This window comes from Rhopalosiphum maidis, chromosome 2 (assembly GCF_003676215.2).
Source record: "Rhopalosiphum maidis isolate BTI-1 chromosome 2, ASM367621v3, whole genome shotgun sequence".
Lineage (NCBI taxonomy): Eukaryota > Metazoa > Arthropoda > Insecta > Hemiptera > Aphididae > Rhopalosiphum > Rhopalosiphum maidis.
Genome location: NC_040878.1, coordinates 42242583 through 42260399, shown reverse-complemented (window position 1 = coordinate 42260399; position 17817 = coordinate 42242583). Strand labels below are relative to the sequence as shown.

At 24.2% G+C, this 17817-nt stretch overlaps 1 protein-coding gene across 1 annotated transcript; it reads left to right on the top strand.

Moving 5' to 3' along the window:
* Positions 1-6964: 6964 nt before the first annotated feature.
* Positions 6965-15388, top strand: LOC113551491. The gene is made up of 17 exons (XM_026953758.1): positions 6965-7104; positions 7178-7334; positions 7453-7592; positions 9418-9607; positions 10340-10482; positions 10558-10720; positions 10785-10927; positions 11006-11168; positions 12161-12615; positions 12862-13015; positions 13315-13451; positions 13538-13653; positions 14071-14195; positions 14313-14479; positions 14575-14882; positions 14957-15058; positions 15164-15388. Exons 1-17 carry the CDS (start codon positions 7047-7049, stop codon positions 15269-15271), a joined length of 2829 nt encoding a protein of 942 aa, XP_026809559.1. The 5' UTR covers positions 6965-7046; the 3' UTR covers positions 15272-15388.
* The last annotated feature ends 2429 nt before the right edge of the window (positions 15389-17817 follow it).

Below are 17817 nucleotides of genomic sequence, written 5' to 3'. Positions count from 1 at the left end.
AAGGTTTAATAATTGAAATAATATATGATTATACATAAATACTTATTTTATTACTTTTCTTATTTTCCTATTTTATGGTGACTAAGAACTAAATTTATGAAATTATTTTCGATTAGTATACAATAATATAGGTTATTTTAAAGTTATGTTTTTGGTTAATAATATTATATATTTAATATTGATAATAATGATATTAGGTTCCTATAAGGTATATAGTATTATTATATTTTAATTAATAGGTCCAAAGCTCAAGTTGTATAGGTTTAAGGTATCTATCTATTAAATATTATAATAATTATTATCAAGCTTTATAATAATAATAATAATAATTATTATTATAATCATTTTATTCATTTGTTCATTTGATTTAGCTCGTGAATTGTTGGCGAACACTGTTAAGTTTGTTTTGACTAATATTATTAAATTTTCAAATAAAAGTGATTGATTAGGGTTGTGTGCCCAAGACATATTTTAATTTAATAATAATACTGCTTCCAAAATGTTCAAGTGTAGTATTAAACTATTAAATTTCGTCCCATCCATCACATTTGCAACAATTTGAAATTTATTAAAAAAAACTCCATCATATTTAATTATTTCTCAAGAATCTAAATAATTACACTTCTAACATAAACATGTATAATGTACATAAGTAATAAACCAGCATAAAGAAAATCTAGCATTTTACTCTTTATGTAGGAAACTAAATTTAGTATTTTTTTATAGTTATTAAAAAAAAAAAAACATATTCAAACTATTCACAATATTAAATTTTTTAAATTAAAATACCAATTATTAAAATGTTTTTATTTATGAAATTGGCAATGAACTTCATTAATATAATTAGTACAATAATATTTGAATTACTGAGTTTCACCCTATTTTAATGTTGTGTATTTTAAAAGTTTTTTCTTTAATATTGTAAATACATACCAATATAAATAACTACAGTCTATAATAATATCAATATACTTTTCTGAATAGAACGATTTGTTATAAAAGTTATACCATTACATATTGATATATAATTAAAATAAAAGTACATTTTAATCATGTTATTATATAATAAATATAAGTACGTAAGCAATGTACCTAACACTATAAATATAAAATTAATCATGGACTTGTGTATAATGGTTATTAACAAAATTAAGGTATGCAAAGATCATAGATTAATAATTATTGCACATAAATTAGATTTATCAATATTTTTAATTTCATTCTTACTGTAAATAATATTATTCTCAACTGTTTTTTAAACTTTCATTTAAACTTTATTGGCAATAAATGTATCCACTAGATAATAATCATTAATTTGAAAAGTATGTAAACATTTAAATAATTCAGTTTATGAAATTAAAATATAGGCTATAATTAAAAATTAAAAATTAATTTGGTTATATCAACGAAGAAAGAAGTAAAAATGTAGACAAGTAGGTAACTGCTCTGCGTAGGTGTCGAGTGTACTTGCCATTGTGTAGGTAATGCAATGTATATGTTAAATTTCAATCAAAGGAAAAGTCATTGAATACGAAAAATGATTCTTAGTGAATACAACGTTTCAGATAATATTACTAAATATATTTTATATTTATAGTAATTTATTGTACTGTTGATACCTAATGCAGAAAGTCGAATGAATATATAAATATTTATTTATATGTTTTATATAATTTTTATGCTTTTCATCAAGGCAAAATATTATTATCAACACTTGAATAACACTAAAAGAACCATTCAATTTCGTTAAAATTTAAACTTTTTAGCGCTCTTAAAAAATCTATGTAAAATATCAATCAAATATTATTTTTATAATCATTATAAGCAAATCGTATATGTGGCCTTGTTTTCAAGTATCAGGTATAAAAAAATTAAATAAATTTGAATATTTATGGAAGAAAAAAATTGAAAATATTTAATGCCTATATTATATAGTGCAAAAACTTAAAATATTTTTAAAATTATACTTTAAGTAGAAAATTTTAAGTAATATATAAATATTTGGTTTAGATTTCAACGGTATCCATTTATGGATTACAATAAAATTATAAGATTGATTTTATAAAAATGAGTTTTTTATAAAAATTTCGGAGTCGATTATAAAGATTGAAGCATTTTTCTGCCATAAAAATTATCACCAGATACAAAAATTAAAAACTAAAAATATATACCTATGCATTATTGTAAAATCAATACATTCATCTCCACTCGCTTATAATCTAAAATATTAGAAGAACAAAAGATTCTAAAATCTCATTTATCTCTATTTATATTATATTAATTGCACGTATTTAATTCTGAATTATAATATAGTTGTCAAAACCCGTATATCTCGTCATTTTTTGTACGCTACAGAGTATTAGGGTTCATGTTATACGAATGTTCATGCAATGGTTTTCGCACGCCATGGAAATTCAACAAAAAATTAGTATAGTAATAATTTTACGCCAACATTTTACATAAACAAATAGTTCATGAAATTTATTTTCCGAAATAGATTAATATCTTTAAAATTTGAATAAACGTATATTATTATTTTTTTACTCAAAATCTTAATTTTAAGCTAGATTTATATTTAGTACATGATCACATACATCATTATCACTGTAAAACTAATCAATGTATAGATTAGAATTGGATATAATGAAAAGTAATACCTATTTGTTTTGAATATGTATTGTATGATTAACAAAAGTAAGAATAAATAAACACTATTCAAAAATGACGACTGTAAATAACTGTAATAATATTTTTAGATTAAATGTTTTGTCAAAATAATGTTAGTTTTGTTAATTTTAAGATATTTTTCAATAAATTAGAATCACGATGAGATTTATTTTATAAATTAAACTACCGATACTATCTCTATTAGATGTATGTATAAATATAAAATAAATTACAATATTATATTCTAATTTTAATATGTAAACCAAATTTTTATTTTAACATGCAGTATTTGGAACATAATATTGTTTTGTGTACATTGGTAACTGAAAAGTCTATTATTTATATACAAATTATTTAAACCAAAAAAAAAAAAAAAAAAATGCAAGCTCCAATAATCATCTACCCTAATAATTATCGACTACCTCATCTGTACATTCATATAGTTAGTTTAAAACCATTTCAGATGCCCTTCCTTCTTAATGATGTATGTGTTAAAGAAACACGCTCCTGTACTATATATATATATATATATAAGAGCAAAACCATGCTTAATATGCTTAGTATAACCTTGATATCTGAAAAGTAATATAATTTAACTTGCACATTGTTAAATAAAGAATAAGCAAAAAATTCAATGTCTTTTTTAACCATAATAAACCATAATATTTTAAGAACAATACAAATCAATTTGGAATAATATTTTCGAACTTATTTCATCTAAAGATTATGACTGTATAAAATTATATATATATTATATAGATTTCGACATAATATTGCGTATTGTATACATAGATAATATAGTTAGTAGGTATGGTATATTATACATCATTGTTTATGGGTACTGATTTTGTAATTTATATATTATTAGGCTGAATATAATCAATCATTATATTTTAACCTCAACTATATCTTATATTTCTTAGTAACTATACATTTTAATGGTTCTATACACTTTCCTCATCTATAAAAGCATAGTTCAATTTGGATTATGAAATATTTACATTTCTAATATAATACATAATTGATTTAAAATTCAAGAAGAGTTTAAAGTTTAGATTGGTAAAAGATATCTGAACTTCAAAATTGCTTTACTTTATAATAAAACTTTTAGTCTGAATTAAGTTAGTATGTACTTTACATGTTAGCGTTTAACGTCATTTATACCTAAGTTCTACCTAAGAATCAATTTGCATCGTCAATAGACAGCAATCGTCACATTAGTAATGTATAATATAAGACAATTAATTATGAATTATGGTATCATGAATTTACGTTATCTATCCTCTTACTCAGAAGTCTTAAGAAAATTAACTGGTTGAAGATCTAAAATTAAAATTATAAGTTTTAATATACAGGTAAAATGGTTATAGAAATCTACCATCTTCTCATTAAAGTGATTAAATAATATGTAATGATATTCAGAGTCCATTGAAAACTTGTTTTTTTCAATTAGTACAGTTATAATAATGTATGACTGTTCAATTTACTAAATTAATTTTTAAGCTAATCTAAATTAACAAACCGGAGAAATTATTCTGTTATACATAAAGTGTCAAGCTTATCTCATCATTGAGTAGGATAGTAGATCCTATAATGGATGTGTTACATTTTAATTCAATTATAATTCAATATATACGCATACGGGTAAAAACGAGTCTGAGCAAAGATGGTAAGCTATAATTTTAAAGGAGTATTTCATCGCTTGTATATTTATATTGTTATTAGTGATTTGGTGTGTTGTACTTATTTTTGTGTACAAAATATCTCAACATTTTTATTATCTATCGTAATTATATACTATCTGTTAATAATTACGTTTAAGTGGAATATAATAGCTTGTGTAATATAAACGTCGTATAACGGTATGAATAGGTTCTTAATATAAATAACATAAAATTAATCTAAATATTTTGTAAATTTTATCTCGATAGGTAAATAATATTATATAATATAATATTATTATTAGTAAATAATAATAATATATATATATATATATATATATAGTGGCAAAAAGTTTCAAATTCGAATAATAATTTTTGGACTACAACAAGATAATCAAAATCTTTATTTTTTGTTTGAATATAAAATGTTGACAATATTTGAACTTCAGAGGTCTATAAAAACAGTTTTTGTGTATATATACTTAATAAAATATATTGATTGTTGTAAAAAAAAAATATGTGTGATCTATTATTACATTTTAAAACTTCTTTACTCGCAAATAAAAATTATAAAAATGGTATTATACATAAAGAAAACTATTTCAAATATATATAAATAGCGTGAAAAGAACTAAAATACATTTGAAAAATGCTAATTTAAATATTTGGTGATGAATTCAAGTCTTTTCATTAATTCATTTTCAAATCACATCAAGACCAATAACCATTTTTAAAGTTAAATATAGGAACATTTTCCCAACTAAAATAAATGTCCAACCAATACACTTATCATTCTACTCTGCAGGATAATAAATACAATTTAAAAAAATACTAAAAATTAAAACGTCTTCAAATTTATAATTACAATAAATAAGTTAAACAATTAAGAAGATAATCACTATGTTGGGAGCTGAGACTATAGGAAAATTCAGTTTCAACTTTTACGCATAAGGCGATTTCACTAACGTTAGTGTTGTAGTTTATTTTAAATTACGGTTTAGTAGTTGGTATGAATAAAATACTCAATAGAAAATGATTTATCTCGTATCATCTGCAACTAGTTGACCTCTAATTTCGTGAGTATTAAATAATAAAATATACCTACATTTATTCACCGTGGACACCAATTATTGGTCAAAGATCATACAAGAACACGTTTAAATTTTTTATAAGATCATCTTAAATAATAGCGAATAAATAGCATTGATTCATTTTTTTTATACATTACATTATTATAATGCTTGTTTTATAGACAAGGTTATATATTCTCTCTACTCGCCGATGGAAATATGAAATATGAAATCGCAAAAACTATACTACCTAAACAAAATATTTTTAGTATTGACCAAATGTATGTAAGAACGGTGTCCTTTTTTTGTTGGTCTGTCAATTTTTAGTTACAACACAAAATCAAAATCTATTTTTTCATACGTGGTTTTGTCTAAAAATTACTGTTTTTTATTTTTTTTTAAATAACTCAGAATTTTTACTTTTGACATCCATCTTGTCAGAAATCGCTATCAAAAATTAAAATTAAAAGGCGATGTAGACTTAAAAAATATTCATCATTGTGAAATCAATAAATGCATAACTCTTCTCCTCAGAATCTATAAAAAAAAAAAAAATACAAAATGCATATATTATACGTATAAGATAATTGTTTTTTAAATAATTGTTGTTGTTCAATGTATTTTACTAAATATATAGAAGACGTAATTTTTTTTAAAATATATATGTATATATATATATTACTATGATTTTGAAAGTATAAAAAGTGTATATTGTTGGTAATTTATCTAGATTGAGCATACTGAGTATGTATCACCTAATATCTAAAAGGTATAAAGATATTAAATTAAATAATTTACAATTTACATATTTAATTTTATACTAAACAACTAACAACTTTTGTTTATCTTTATTTCTAAAAAGAAAAACCAACTTTAAACAAAATTTAACTTACTTGAGGTCTATAAAAATAATCAAATTTGTCAAACAAATATTAGTTTTTAATTCGATTGAGATAATATGTTAAAACATTTTATTGCAAAAAATTGTATTTTATTATTTTTTTGACACATACATTTGTTAGACAAATACCGTATAATCGTAATATATACGTACCATTGAATAATATTGTTTAAGTGTATTTTTCTAGAACATTGTAATAACGTGCTTCTATATTGAACAAATTATATTATTTTTAAATTAAAATTATGCCTTAAGCGAAATACAGTAATAGTTTCGTCGAGTTAATCGTATAGTAAATTATAAATATTATTAAACATATATATACTTGTATTATAAATTACGTATTTTTCCAATGTTAAGTATATCCACATTAATGTATGGGCTCCCATACCTATAATAAATAAATAACGTATTTATTATCAGACGTAATCTTACTTTATAATTAGCAATTTAATATATACTACTAGTATAACTAATATTTAAATAGCAATAACAGAATACATTATATGTAATTTATTAAGTGGACAGTGGTAACTGGTAATAGGTATATACTATATGCTATAAAGTACATCGGCGTTTGGAATAGGTAGAGGGGATTTTTCTCGATAAACCTGAATATATACGTCGAACCCGAGGTAAACACAAAATTTACGTCAAAATATAATATTAGTTCCGAATGCGGTTTAGGCAGTCATACGCAATAAAATACATTATACATTGCCTTGATATTGACGTTATTTAGATATAATGACATTCTATTTTTTTTCGTTAATACTATTTAGTTTACATTTATATGCGACAACAGGTAAATATATACATGTAATTGTAATACAATTAACTTATAATGGCTTGATAGAGTATTTTTTTATTAATTTTAGCTGCGCAAAAGTCAAATCATCAATTCTTAGGATGTTTTTTGGATACAGAACTATTAACTCTTGGAGAAGAGAGCCGTACCTTAAAACCAATATCGCCTCATGCTTGCTCCACGTTTTGCTCCGGGAAAAAATATTTATTTTTTATTCTTAAAAATGAGTAGGATTTCGTTTTTATATTGTATTTTAACTATAGTATGAATGTAAAGAAAAACGTTAAGCAAATACATTTTTGATAAATCACTGAAAAAGAATTTGACACTGTGTAATTTTTCCAGGAACTGTTATTGTAGCAAAAATTATATATCAAGACTAATGAAACAGTTTGATAATGAGTGTACGATTAAATGCACAGGAGATGAATCGGCTTCGTGCGGTGGAAAAAATTTAGTGTCTTCATACATAACAGATAGTTCAAGTAAGTAAGAATAATTTGTTTTATGCATTTAAAATCTTAATGTATTTAGTTTTTAATAACACATTATATTATTATTTTTAATTTTTAACAAATATAATATATTTTTTAATTTTTTGATAACTGTTTACATACAATATCTATATATTTTTATAACACCAATCATATCGTGATTTTTATAAATATAAAAAAAAAATTAAAAAACTTACTTACACGGCCTACTCATCAAAACAACGAGCGTTTTACAAACATATCGTTTCATCTCGTGGCACACGAACATTTTTATGCTGACATATGCTGTTGAAACAATTTTCTAATGATATAGTAAATAAATATTTATATATTAATATATTATAGCCCAACGGTCGAGACAATATTTTATGCCTTTTTCACGAAGGTAAACGCTTATAATTTATATATATATATCAATGGTTAAGCAGTTAGTAAATATTTATGCATTTTTCTCAAAACTCATTTAGAACATATTTTTAATATTTATTATTATATATATGTGTGTGTACGTAAAGGTATGTTCAAAATATTTTAAATAAAATGTTTAACTTTTTAAAAATGGAATAAATACTATTTAATCAAAATTTAACTGGACTGGCCACATTACACTTAATTTGTGCGGATTAACTAGCCTTTTTATTTCAGAAATTGTAACTTGCATATCTAACTTAGTAACTTTTGCCGTGGTATGCGTATTTTTATTTAACTCTTTAGCTTTAAAGATGCTTACTATAATTTACTCCACGAGACTTACGATTAACTTATACTAATACAAACCTTTTAATTCGACGAGTGCTTTTATTTTTCGGGTAATTTTTTTTCAGCTAACTATATTTGTTAAAATTACTTAGAACTTTTACAAATACAAATGTAACGTTACATTTCATACAGGATATTTATAAAATAAACTGTAAATAAACATAAGTTAACTCTCATTTATTATAAAATATTTATCGTTCTATTCACAATATTTTTTGATGAAATAGGGTAAAATCTTTTTTAAATTTAATGATACTCACCGCCCACCACTTTATTCTAATCAATCTTTGTTATGGTTACCACAATTTTTTATACTGTATTTGAACTATATGATTAATATTTTCGATTATTTTAGATTCAATATAAATATTTAGAAATATTTGGAACTAATAAGTTTATAGTTATATTTTTTACTAAAAAATGTTTAGTCATAATTTATCATTTTTGACACATTATAAATGAAACAATGAAAGAATTGATTTTACAATTATATGTGACGTGTGCTTTTTTATTTTTTTGTCTGTCTTCAGCTTTTGAAGCTATAAAAATGCATAGATTTTCAACTTTGAGGGTGGTGTCTGGTAGAAAAACAGATCTTATGGATATCTTAAAGGGTCAACAGTAAAAAAATTCCAGTACTTTTCAAAATAACTGAGAAAAAAAAATAAATAATAAGGGAAACCATTCATTTTTACGTTAAGTCAGCATTCGACAAAATAAAATGAAAAACTTTAGATACTTGACATTTTGAATTTTCATCAAATATATATAATAGTATTTTCTAAATATGATAAAATATTTCGTTTTTATTTGAGCTATTTGTGGAAATAAAACGTAATACAAATTTTCTTACAAATCGTTCATTTACTAGTTAAAATCGAAAATATGGTTATAAAAACATATTACAAAATATATATTTTTTAAGCGATAATAATAAATGATACCATTTTATAACTTTCAAACATTTAATTATTTTGTATTTTTAAATATTTAATAATTTACTTTTACATATTATATAACATATTGTCTAATTTAAATTTTGTTTTACTAATTTCAGTTTCAAAGAACTTTGTTGGACATGGTAGTTTTCCAATACCAATTTATTTAGGATGCTACGCTGAAACTCCAAATGACGACGAAAATCGTATATTAAAAGGACCAGCTGGGCCTTATAATAACAATACGCCTCAAAAATGCTTAGAAATATGTTTCATGATGGGCTACTTATATTTTGGAAACACATATGGGTAGGTAATAAATAGTATACTATACATAATAAAGAAATATAAGACAAGACTATTGAGTACCTACGATTATAAAATTTTTCATGCCATAATATATTTATTTTTGAGGTAGGATTTAAGCTTTTTGCACTTGATTCAGCTTTTAAATCTTAAAAAATAAATTAAAATCTACCTTTGTAATTTTAATACAGCAGTTAAATAAAGGCGTATAAAATTTTTTTTCAAATATACTCAATACAAAGACAAATTAATACATAATATATTGTTTTTTAAATTTTAAATTGTAAATTTGAACAACGCTTAAATCTATTAATTAATTGTTAATTTACTTTTTTATACACTTACAATACAAATAAACAATTATGTAGAACAACATTTATTTGAAAATTCCGTGGTTGTATACACTTTAAATGTTACAATTACCCAGGTGAAAGGTACCTACTTAAATTTTAAAACTATAAGTTAACTAAAGTTATTATTCTCATACCATTTTTAATAATTTTTCAAAAGTACAATTACTTTTAATTTATGTTGTTTATAAAAACCAAATATTACAATGACAATATCATGGTTAAGTATCAGTTAATAGTGTTAACATTTTATTAATACATTTAAGTTATTGTGATTTAGGTATTCATTATAATAAAAATAATGTAATCATTACATAGCATTAAGATTTTTACAACAAAAGAATATATCAATATTAAACATAGGAACATCTAATTTATTTTTTAGAAAGGAGTGTTGGTGTGGAAATCAAAAACCATTGAAGTCCGCGAAAGTAGAAAACGTTAACTGTGATACTCCTTGTAGTGGAGATAATAGTCAGTTATGTGGCGGGGGGTGGAAAATGGCGATGTATTCAACTGGAATCACTGGTTATTATTAATTATTTTTCGGGCGTTTTAATACATAATAACATGTAAATAATATTAAAAATAACATAATTATAGACTATACAGCAAAAAATTATGTTGGATGCTACGATAGTAATGATGATGATGAACCTAAAACCAAAGAAAAGCGTATAATATTTGAGATGAATACAAATAATAGCCCTAAACGGTGCATGAATCTTTGTAATACTCAACGATTTAAATATGCTGCCACCAAAGAGTAGATATTCCGTTTTTTATAATTTATTTATGAATTATTATTAATGTGTGTAATTTATTTATAGTAAAGTCTGTGAATGTATGAATTCCGCACCACGTCATAGTTTAAAAAGAAGTCAGAGTGATTGTCATATTTTATGCACAGAAAATCCATCAGAATATTGTGGTGGTAGAAATGCATTTAGTATTTACAAAACAATATTTTCAGGTATAAGAAAATGTACATTTTACTATAACTAATAGTATAACCTCGTATTATATTTATTGAAAAATGATAAAAATGTAGATCCTCCGGGGAAAGTGAATGTGAATCATATTGGATGCTTTAGAAATTATAAAAGACATCCAACAGTAAATGGTTGGGGAATAACGTCTTCTAACCTTACTCCTAATCATTGTGTGCACAGTTGCTATGCGAGAAGATTTCCGTATGCGGCACTCATATCTTCGTAAGTAAATATATTCAAATGGAATTTCTAGTAATTTAGATAACTTTAATTTAAATACGAAATATTTTATATCAAAAAACGTATCACTATATTTCCGAAAAATTGTATTCATTATTATTTTGTTCACATTTTATCAATACTATAATAAATAAACAGAAATAAAAACAATTTTTTTATATAATAGCCATACAAAAATTAAATAGACCACAAACTTTTTCTTTAAAATTAGTTGATTTAATATATTATAATTTATAATAGGTATAGGTGATTTTCATTTTATGAAAAATTCATGGCTCAATTATAAAATAAAATTGTTTTCCAAGTCTTATGTTTTTTTCATCTTTAGTTATTTTCGTCATGTTTCTGGTCTGATATGTATGTATTTTTGATATAATAGAGAACACAATTGTAACCATCCATTATGATTTTGTATGGTACATGTTTCATATTATTTCATTGATATCTTTTCCAGTTTTACAACAACTTTAAAATATTTGAATGATTATACTTTTGAGCTAAGAGTAATGAGTATCATGCTTCAAGCGAACTTTTATTATTTGCATATTATTCAAAACATGATTGTATTCATTCCAAATGTTGATGGGATTTTCGTAAATATATTTTTCCCGAAGAAACTTTTTTCGTTAGTTACATATAAATTCTACTTAGGTTAATAAATAAATTATTTTTTTACTTGCTCTCTAATTTGTGTTACCAAATGTTGTTAATACTATTTCTTTTAGATAATTAAAAAATAAGATAGCATGTAGGTATTTGTTTTCTAATGTTTGATTAATATTACATTTAAACATAATAATATATTACATCAAAAAAATTCAAGCAAACATACTATATTATGGAATAAATAAATAAATCATTAAATACTCAAAATATTACATAATTTAACATTAAAAATAAAATAATTTAAATACAAAGATACAAAAAAAAAACATAAAAAATATTTTTATATAAATAGAATAATTATTTTGTAGGAGAGAATGTTTATGCAGTTTTACTAAACCTTCGACAGAAGGCAAGATTGAGGATAATATGTGTAATACTGCTTGTTCTGGTTCATCTCAACAAACATGTGGTGGTCAAAATGCAATAGACATATTCAACACTGGATTAGAATGGCGAACGCATACGGTTGGAAACTATTATTTAGGTTGTTTTGAGGAAAGTCAAAATAAGAGGATATTTCATGGGTTCTCGCGGCCTTATGATGTGAATACCCCAGAATTTTGTTCAAACCTTTGTTACAAACTTGGGTTTGCTTATTCGGGCGTAACATATAAACATGAATGTTTTTGTGGAGACCAACCTCCAAGCCAACCTAGGTTTTCTAAAGTAGATGACAAACAATGCAATACTAAGTGTGCGGGTGATGCTAATCAATTTTGTGGAGGCGGCTGGAGAATGGGCGTATTTTCTACTGGATTAATTGGTAAAATTTAATAATTACTACCTATTTATTAATACATATAACTATAAGAATTATTTATGTATTTGTGTTTTATTAATTTTAATAATAGGATATTATTATTTAAGTTAAAATTGTATAAGATATCAACTAAATATTACTGTCTATAAGCTCATATAATATACTAATACTAACAACGGTAATAACTACACAATTTTTATTTGTGTGTCATGAAAAAAAAAAATAATTATTTCATTTTTAATCAACCAGATTTTGAATTCCAAGATCAAAATGATATTGGTTGTTTTGTGCAAGAAGACATTCCATTATATTACAGAAAATTTGAACTTATCAACACTAATGCACCTGGTAAATGTTCAACAATTTGTCATAACGACGGATATACATTTTCAGGAGTTATGGGGTAATATATATTTTTTTATAGTACAATTATATATTATTTTAGAATATTCCTATCAAAGTTTTAATAGTCTATACTAAAATGACTCATGATTTTTTTTAGAAACATTTTTAACTATAGAATCTTATGTCTCCCATGCGTGTTCTGCCCAAGCTAATCTTCTTTCAATTTCAATTACCATATCAGACCACTTGAAAAATGCCTCTAATTCTAGAATACGTTATTATTATTATTATTATTAGCATGGTCAGTACTCGTATATTTTAATTATTTTTAATTTGTAATGCGTATTGATGTTATAGAATCAATTGCTTCTGTAGTGACCGGAAACCAGAAGATGATCAGAAAGTAGATAATACTTATTGTGATATAGCCTGTGTTGGCGATTCTAGTAAAACGTGTGGTGGTGAAGATAGAATACATATATACGATCTCTCAAGTAAACATTTCAATCAAAAATATAATGATTTCTAGTAGTTTTGGTAAATTATTAAAATATATTCATTTTGATGTATTGTTTTGAAGAAAAATTTATAGAACCTATTATAGTTCCTGATAAACTACTAAGTCTTGAAGACTCTTTCGAACAACTAAACTTAAATTCAACTTGGAGTCATGATGTTTTTATTGCACAAGAACCAGTATGTAATACAATTATAATAATATAAGAAAATTAGAAATATTTTAAATCAAAAATATATAAAGGAGATATTATGATTATTATCTGATATACCAAAGTGAGAAATACGGAATAAAACAAAAATTATTTGTAATAATTTATTGCTAAATTATATATTTACTAATAAATAATAATCAAATAATTCTTTTAAAATTATTCAAAAATTTATAACACGAGTAGTAATATAGGCACTCTAGTATTCCAGTGTGCGTACATTATTCTTACATGCCATGTGATATTGATACAGTGAAATAATACGTTTTAAATGCCAATGAATCACTCTCACTGCACACTGTAAAAATAATGTTACTTAATATAAACGATTATTAATATTAAATATATTCTCAAACCTATACATTATACTATATTTTGATAACAGGATTATGAATTCGTTGTTTACAACAGTTCTAAACAAAACTCATTCGTGGATAATGGAGAGCTAGTAATAAGACCAACAGTGCAATCCGATAGTTTTATCAAGAATGGTGAATTGTTATTGAACGGGTATATTTTTTTAAATTCAAATTGTTAATTCATAATTATAGATGTCTTTTGAAAAAAAAAAAACAAACACGTATTTTAATCAATATAATAATAATAATTGATACCGCGTGTTTTTAGTTGTACAAAAAGTATAGGATCTATTAGCTGTGAGATGAATGCTGTGTCTTTTAATATATTGCCACCTGTAGTTTCAGCGAGACTTACCACAAAAAAAAATTTATTATTTCATTTTGGACAAGTGGAAGTTATTGCTAAATTACCAATAGGAGATTGGATTGTTTCAGGTAAATAATATAAAAACGGTCATTAATTAGTTACCAATTCAAATAATTTCTATACCTACAATTGTAATAAATTCACGTTTTTTTTAAATTATTAGAAATAGCTTTGGTTAGTGTAAATAATGAGTTAAACAAATTGGTATTAGCCAAAACAGTTGGAAATACCGATTTGAAATGTAACGGAAGCGATGAAGGTGCAAACTTCTTAAGATATGGATTGGAAATTGATCAACTATATTATATCGAATCGAAAGTGATGAAGTTAAAATCGGAAAATGGTTGGCACAATGACTATCATACATTCAAACTGTCTTGGTCTTCCGATAATATGATATTTGAAATAGACGGCGAGGGTCACCGTATGGCTACGACGAATTTACCAACTAATACCATATTTGAATCCGAGGTACCTACACCTAAAATTGTTACCAAATTATTATTATTATAAATAATGTGAAATTCTACTTATTTTTATTATAGTTTTTCTTGTCTATTGGTGTGTCAGTTGGTGGTATGAAGAATTTCCAGGAAGGGTGTTTAAGTAATGGCCATTTAAAACCATGGACAAACCTTGATAATAAGGTTGATAATTAAAATAATTATCTTAATTTTTTTTTTTTAATAATATAAATAGGCAACAACCTACTTTATAGGTTTTTTATCCACTTTTCTTTTTAAATATTATAGGCTATGTTAAATTTCTGGAAGGACAGGAATCACTGGTTACCAACATGGAGTGACGACAAATCAGCATTACGAGTTAAACAAGTTAAGATTACATTATCAGAAAGTTAATGTTATAACTATATCAATTCATTTTAAATAAGTTATACAATGACATAGTCAACAATATTATGTTTTGCTTACATAAAAAATTTAATAAAACACAATATATGGAATATTATATTTCAATATTTGTAATAACTATTTTTGATTTTCAGATTATAACATTTTTAGATTCTAAACGAAACGACGAATATATTGGATCTTACATTGATGTGTATTTTCTAAGTTTTTATTATTCTGTATGTCATTACTTTTTGGAGTAGCTAAAACATTTCGATTTTTAACTTTGAGGATGATTTTTGTAGCAAATTCGATTTAGTAGATTCTTGAGTGTGTGTGTGAGTGTGGGTGTATGTGATGTGGAGAAGAATTTTCGATAACATTTTTTTCATTTGTTTTAGATTTTTAGAGGATAGATGGATGTATTTATTTAATTATGCGTTTTTTTCTTTTTGTGTACCTACCTATGTATACATAATAAGTAGTTAAAAAAATACTCATAGAGTTTCAACTTTATAGCAGTGGTCAGCAACTTTTTTGGACTCACGGGCCACATTCACAAATTAAAAAGAATTTGCGGCGGACCAAACAAAAATAAAAATTTTATTTTCTTGAAAAAAATACTGTCAAAAACTTTAAAATATCTAATAAAATGTAAAAAAAAAATTCGTTGTTCTAGAATTTAAAACGGATGGTATACAACAGCCGCGGGCCACCGCGGTTGCAGACCACTGCTTTAAAGGCCGGTTTTAGATAACAAATTGAATGTACGAGATTTGTACTTAAAAGAAGTCAAAATTCAAAATTTAAAGTGCTATTGTAAGTGATCGGATGATAACATTTTTGATGAAATAAGCTTTTAACAACATAGCTTTTTTTTATTTTACCTAACCTAATTTTGTAATTATATTAATTAAAAATCAAACAACTGTATACTTGAGATTTTCGTCAAATATTTAAATGAGCATGATTAGCATAATATTAAAATTTTTTGACTCGTTTTATGATCGGGAAAAAAAATTAAGGAAAATACACACGAGAATTTTTAAGCATATCCAATTTTTAACCAAATTCGTTAAAATCTTAAGATCTCAAAAATGTACAAATGATTTTGTCATTAAAAATTCATAAAAACTTTTGTTTTTACATATTAAGTAAGTTTTAAAAATCCAATACAATATATTCCTAATTGGTATAGTTTATACCAAATCTATAAAATCCAAAATATATAGGTAGTTACCTACACTTTAAAAAAAAATTTGGTCGAAATCACTTATTACAATAAATGACAATAAGTACTAATTGTTTTATTAAAATTAAAAAACAATATTCGCCAGAACTTGAGACTTAAATGTATTTTTTATTTTCATACATTTTACTAGGTTTAATATATTTAATTTAGATTTATTTTGAGATATTATCTAATTATAATATTTATACTATGAAAATAAACTTATTATAATAGGAAGACAGATCTGAATCGTTTTTTTATACCTATACAATTATTCAGGTATCATTGAGTCTAAATTTAACATATACGTGGACAGTTACACTCAACACCTGCTGTACAGCAGAACGATTATCTATTTAGCACCACCCCTTTTTATATTAAAAATTGTAAATATATACTATTATAGGTATACAGCACTAGGTATAGGTACTTCAACAGTGCGGTGTATAATAATAATGATTAATAGAATTATTTTTTGTAGGTAATAACACTAATAACTAATAAGTAAGCTTAATAAGGTACTTACTATTAGGTTTTAGGTAATATTGTATCATGACCAAAATAGAAATGAACGTTAATCATTTTAAAGTTCAAATATTGATAGCATTCAATCAAAATCATTAGAATTAGAAAATTATTTATTAATAATTTATGTTATTTAATATAAGGTTCTTTTCATAATATGAAAATTTTAAACATAAAAAATAAAAATTAAACACAAATGCCTTTAATACCCCTTGTTTCATATTTAAACTACAGTGGAATTGGATGATTAAATGTAGGTACTGATTGTAGGGACTTGAGATTTTTTGTCATTATACTTATGTTTATGTATAATGTATATTATTATTTCCTATGTATACCTAATGAAATTAAGTAAAAATGAAGATACACAGGTGTTTTGCCTAAATTTATTTATATTTTATACCTACTAACTATATAACATAGGTATCGAAAAAAATCATACTATATATGTAGTGATATTATCTACACTGTGGCAAAATCTACTCTTTCTTTAATCAATAATCTTAATTACTTCATTTCTACTTTCATGAGCAAAATTTTTTTTTTATTTTTATTGTTGAACACTTGGCCAGTTTCTGAGTTGACCTTTTGTGGCTTGTACAGTAGTCAGCAGTGCGTTGTCAACATCTGGCACCTATTCCCAAGTAGATACAGCGTTTCAATTTTCGGTGACATCATTTTTTTTACGAAGTACAAGACAGGTCTGGCCACAATAATTTAGAAATCACTGGGTACTTTAACCAAGTACGATTTTGTTGTAGAATTTTTATAATCACTATGAAAGTTAATTCTATCTCGT

What these genes read in the sequence shown, in the direction of transcription:
- LOC113551491 (XM_026953758.1), top strand. Translation starts at nt 7,047, where the DNA reads ATGACATTCTATTTTTTTTCGTTAATACTATTTAGTTTACATTTATAT. An exon ending in TATGCGGCACTCATATCTTC is followed by an intron (nt 11,169 to 12,160) that starts GTAAGTAAATAT and finishes ATTATTTTGTAG; the next exon opens with GAGAGAATGTTTATGCAGTT. An exon ending in GGTGAATTGTTATTGAACGG is followed by an intron (nt 14,196 to 14,312) that starts GTATATTTTTTT and finishes GCGTGTTTTTAG; the next exon opens with TTGTACAAAAAGTATAGGAT.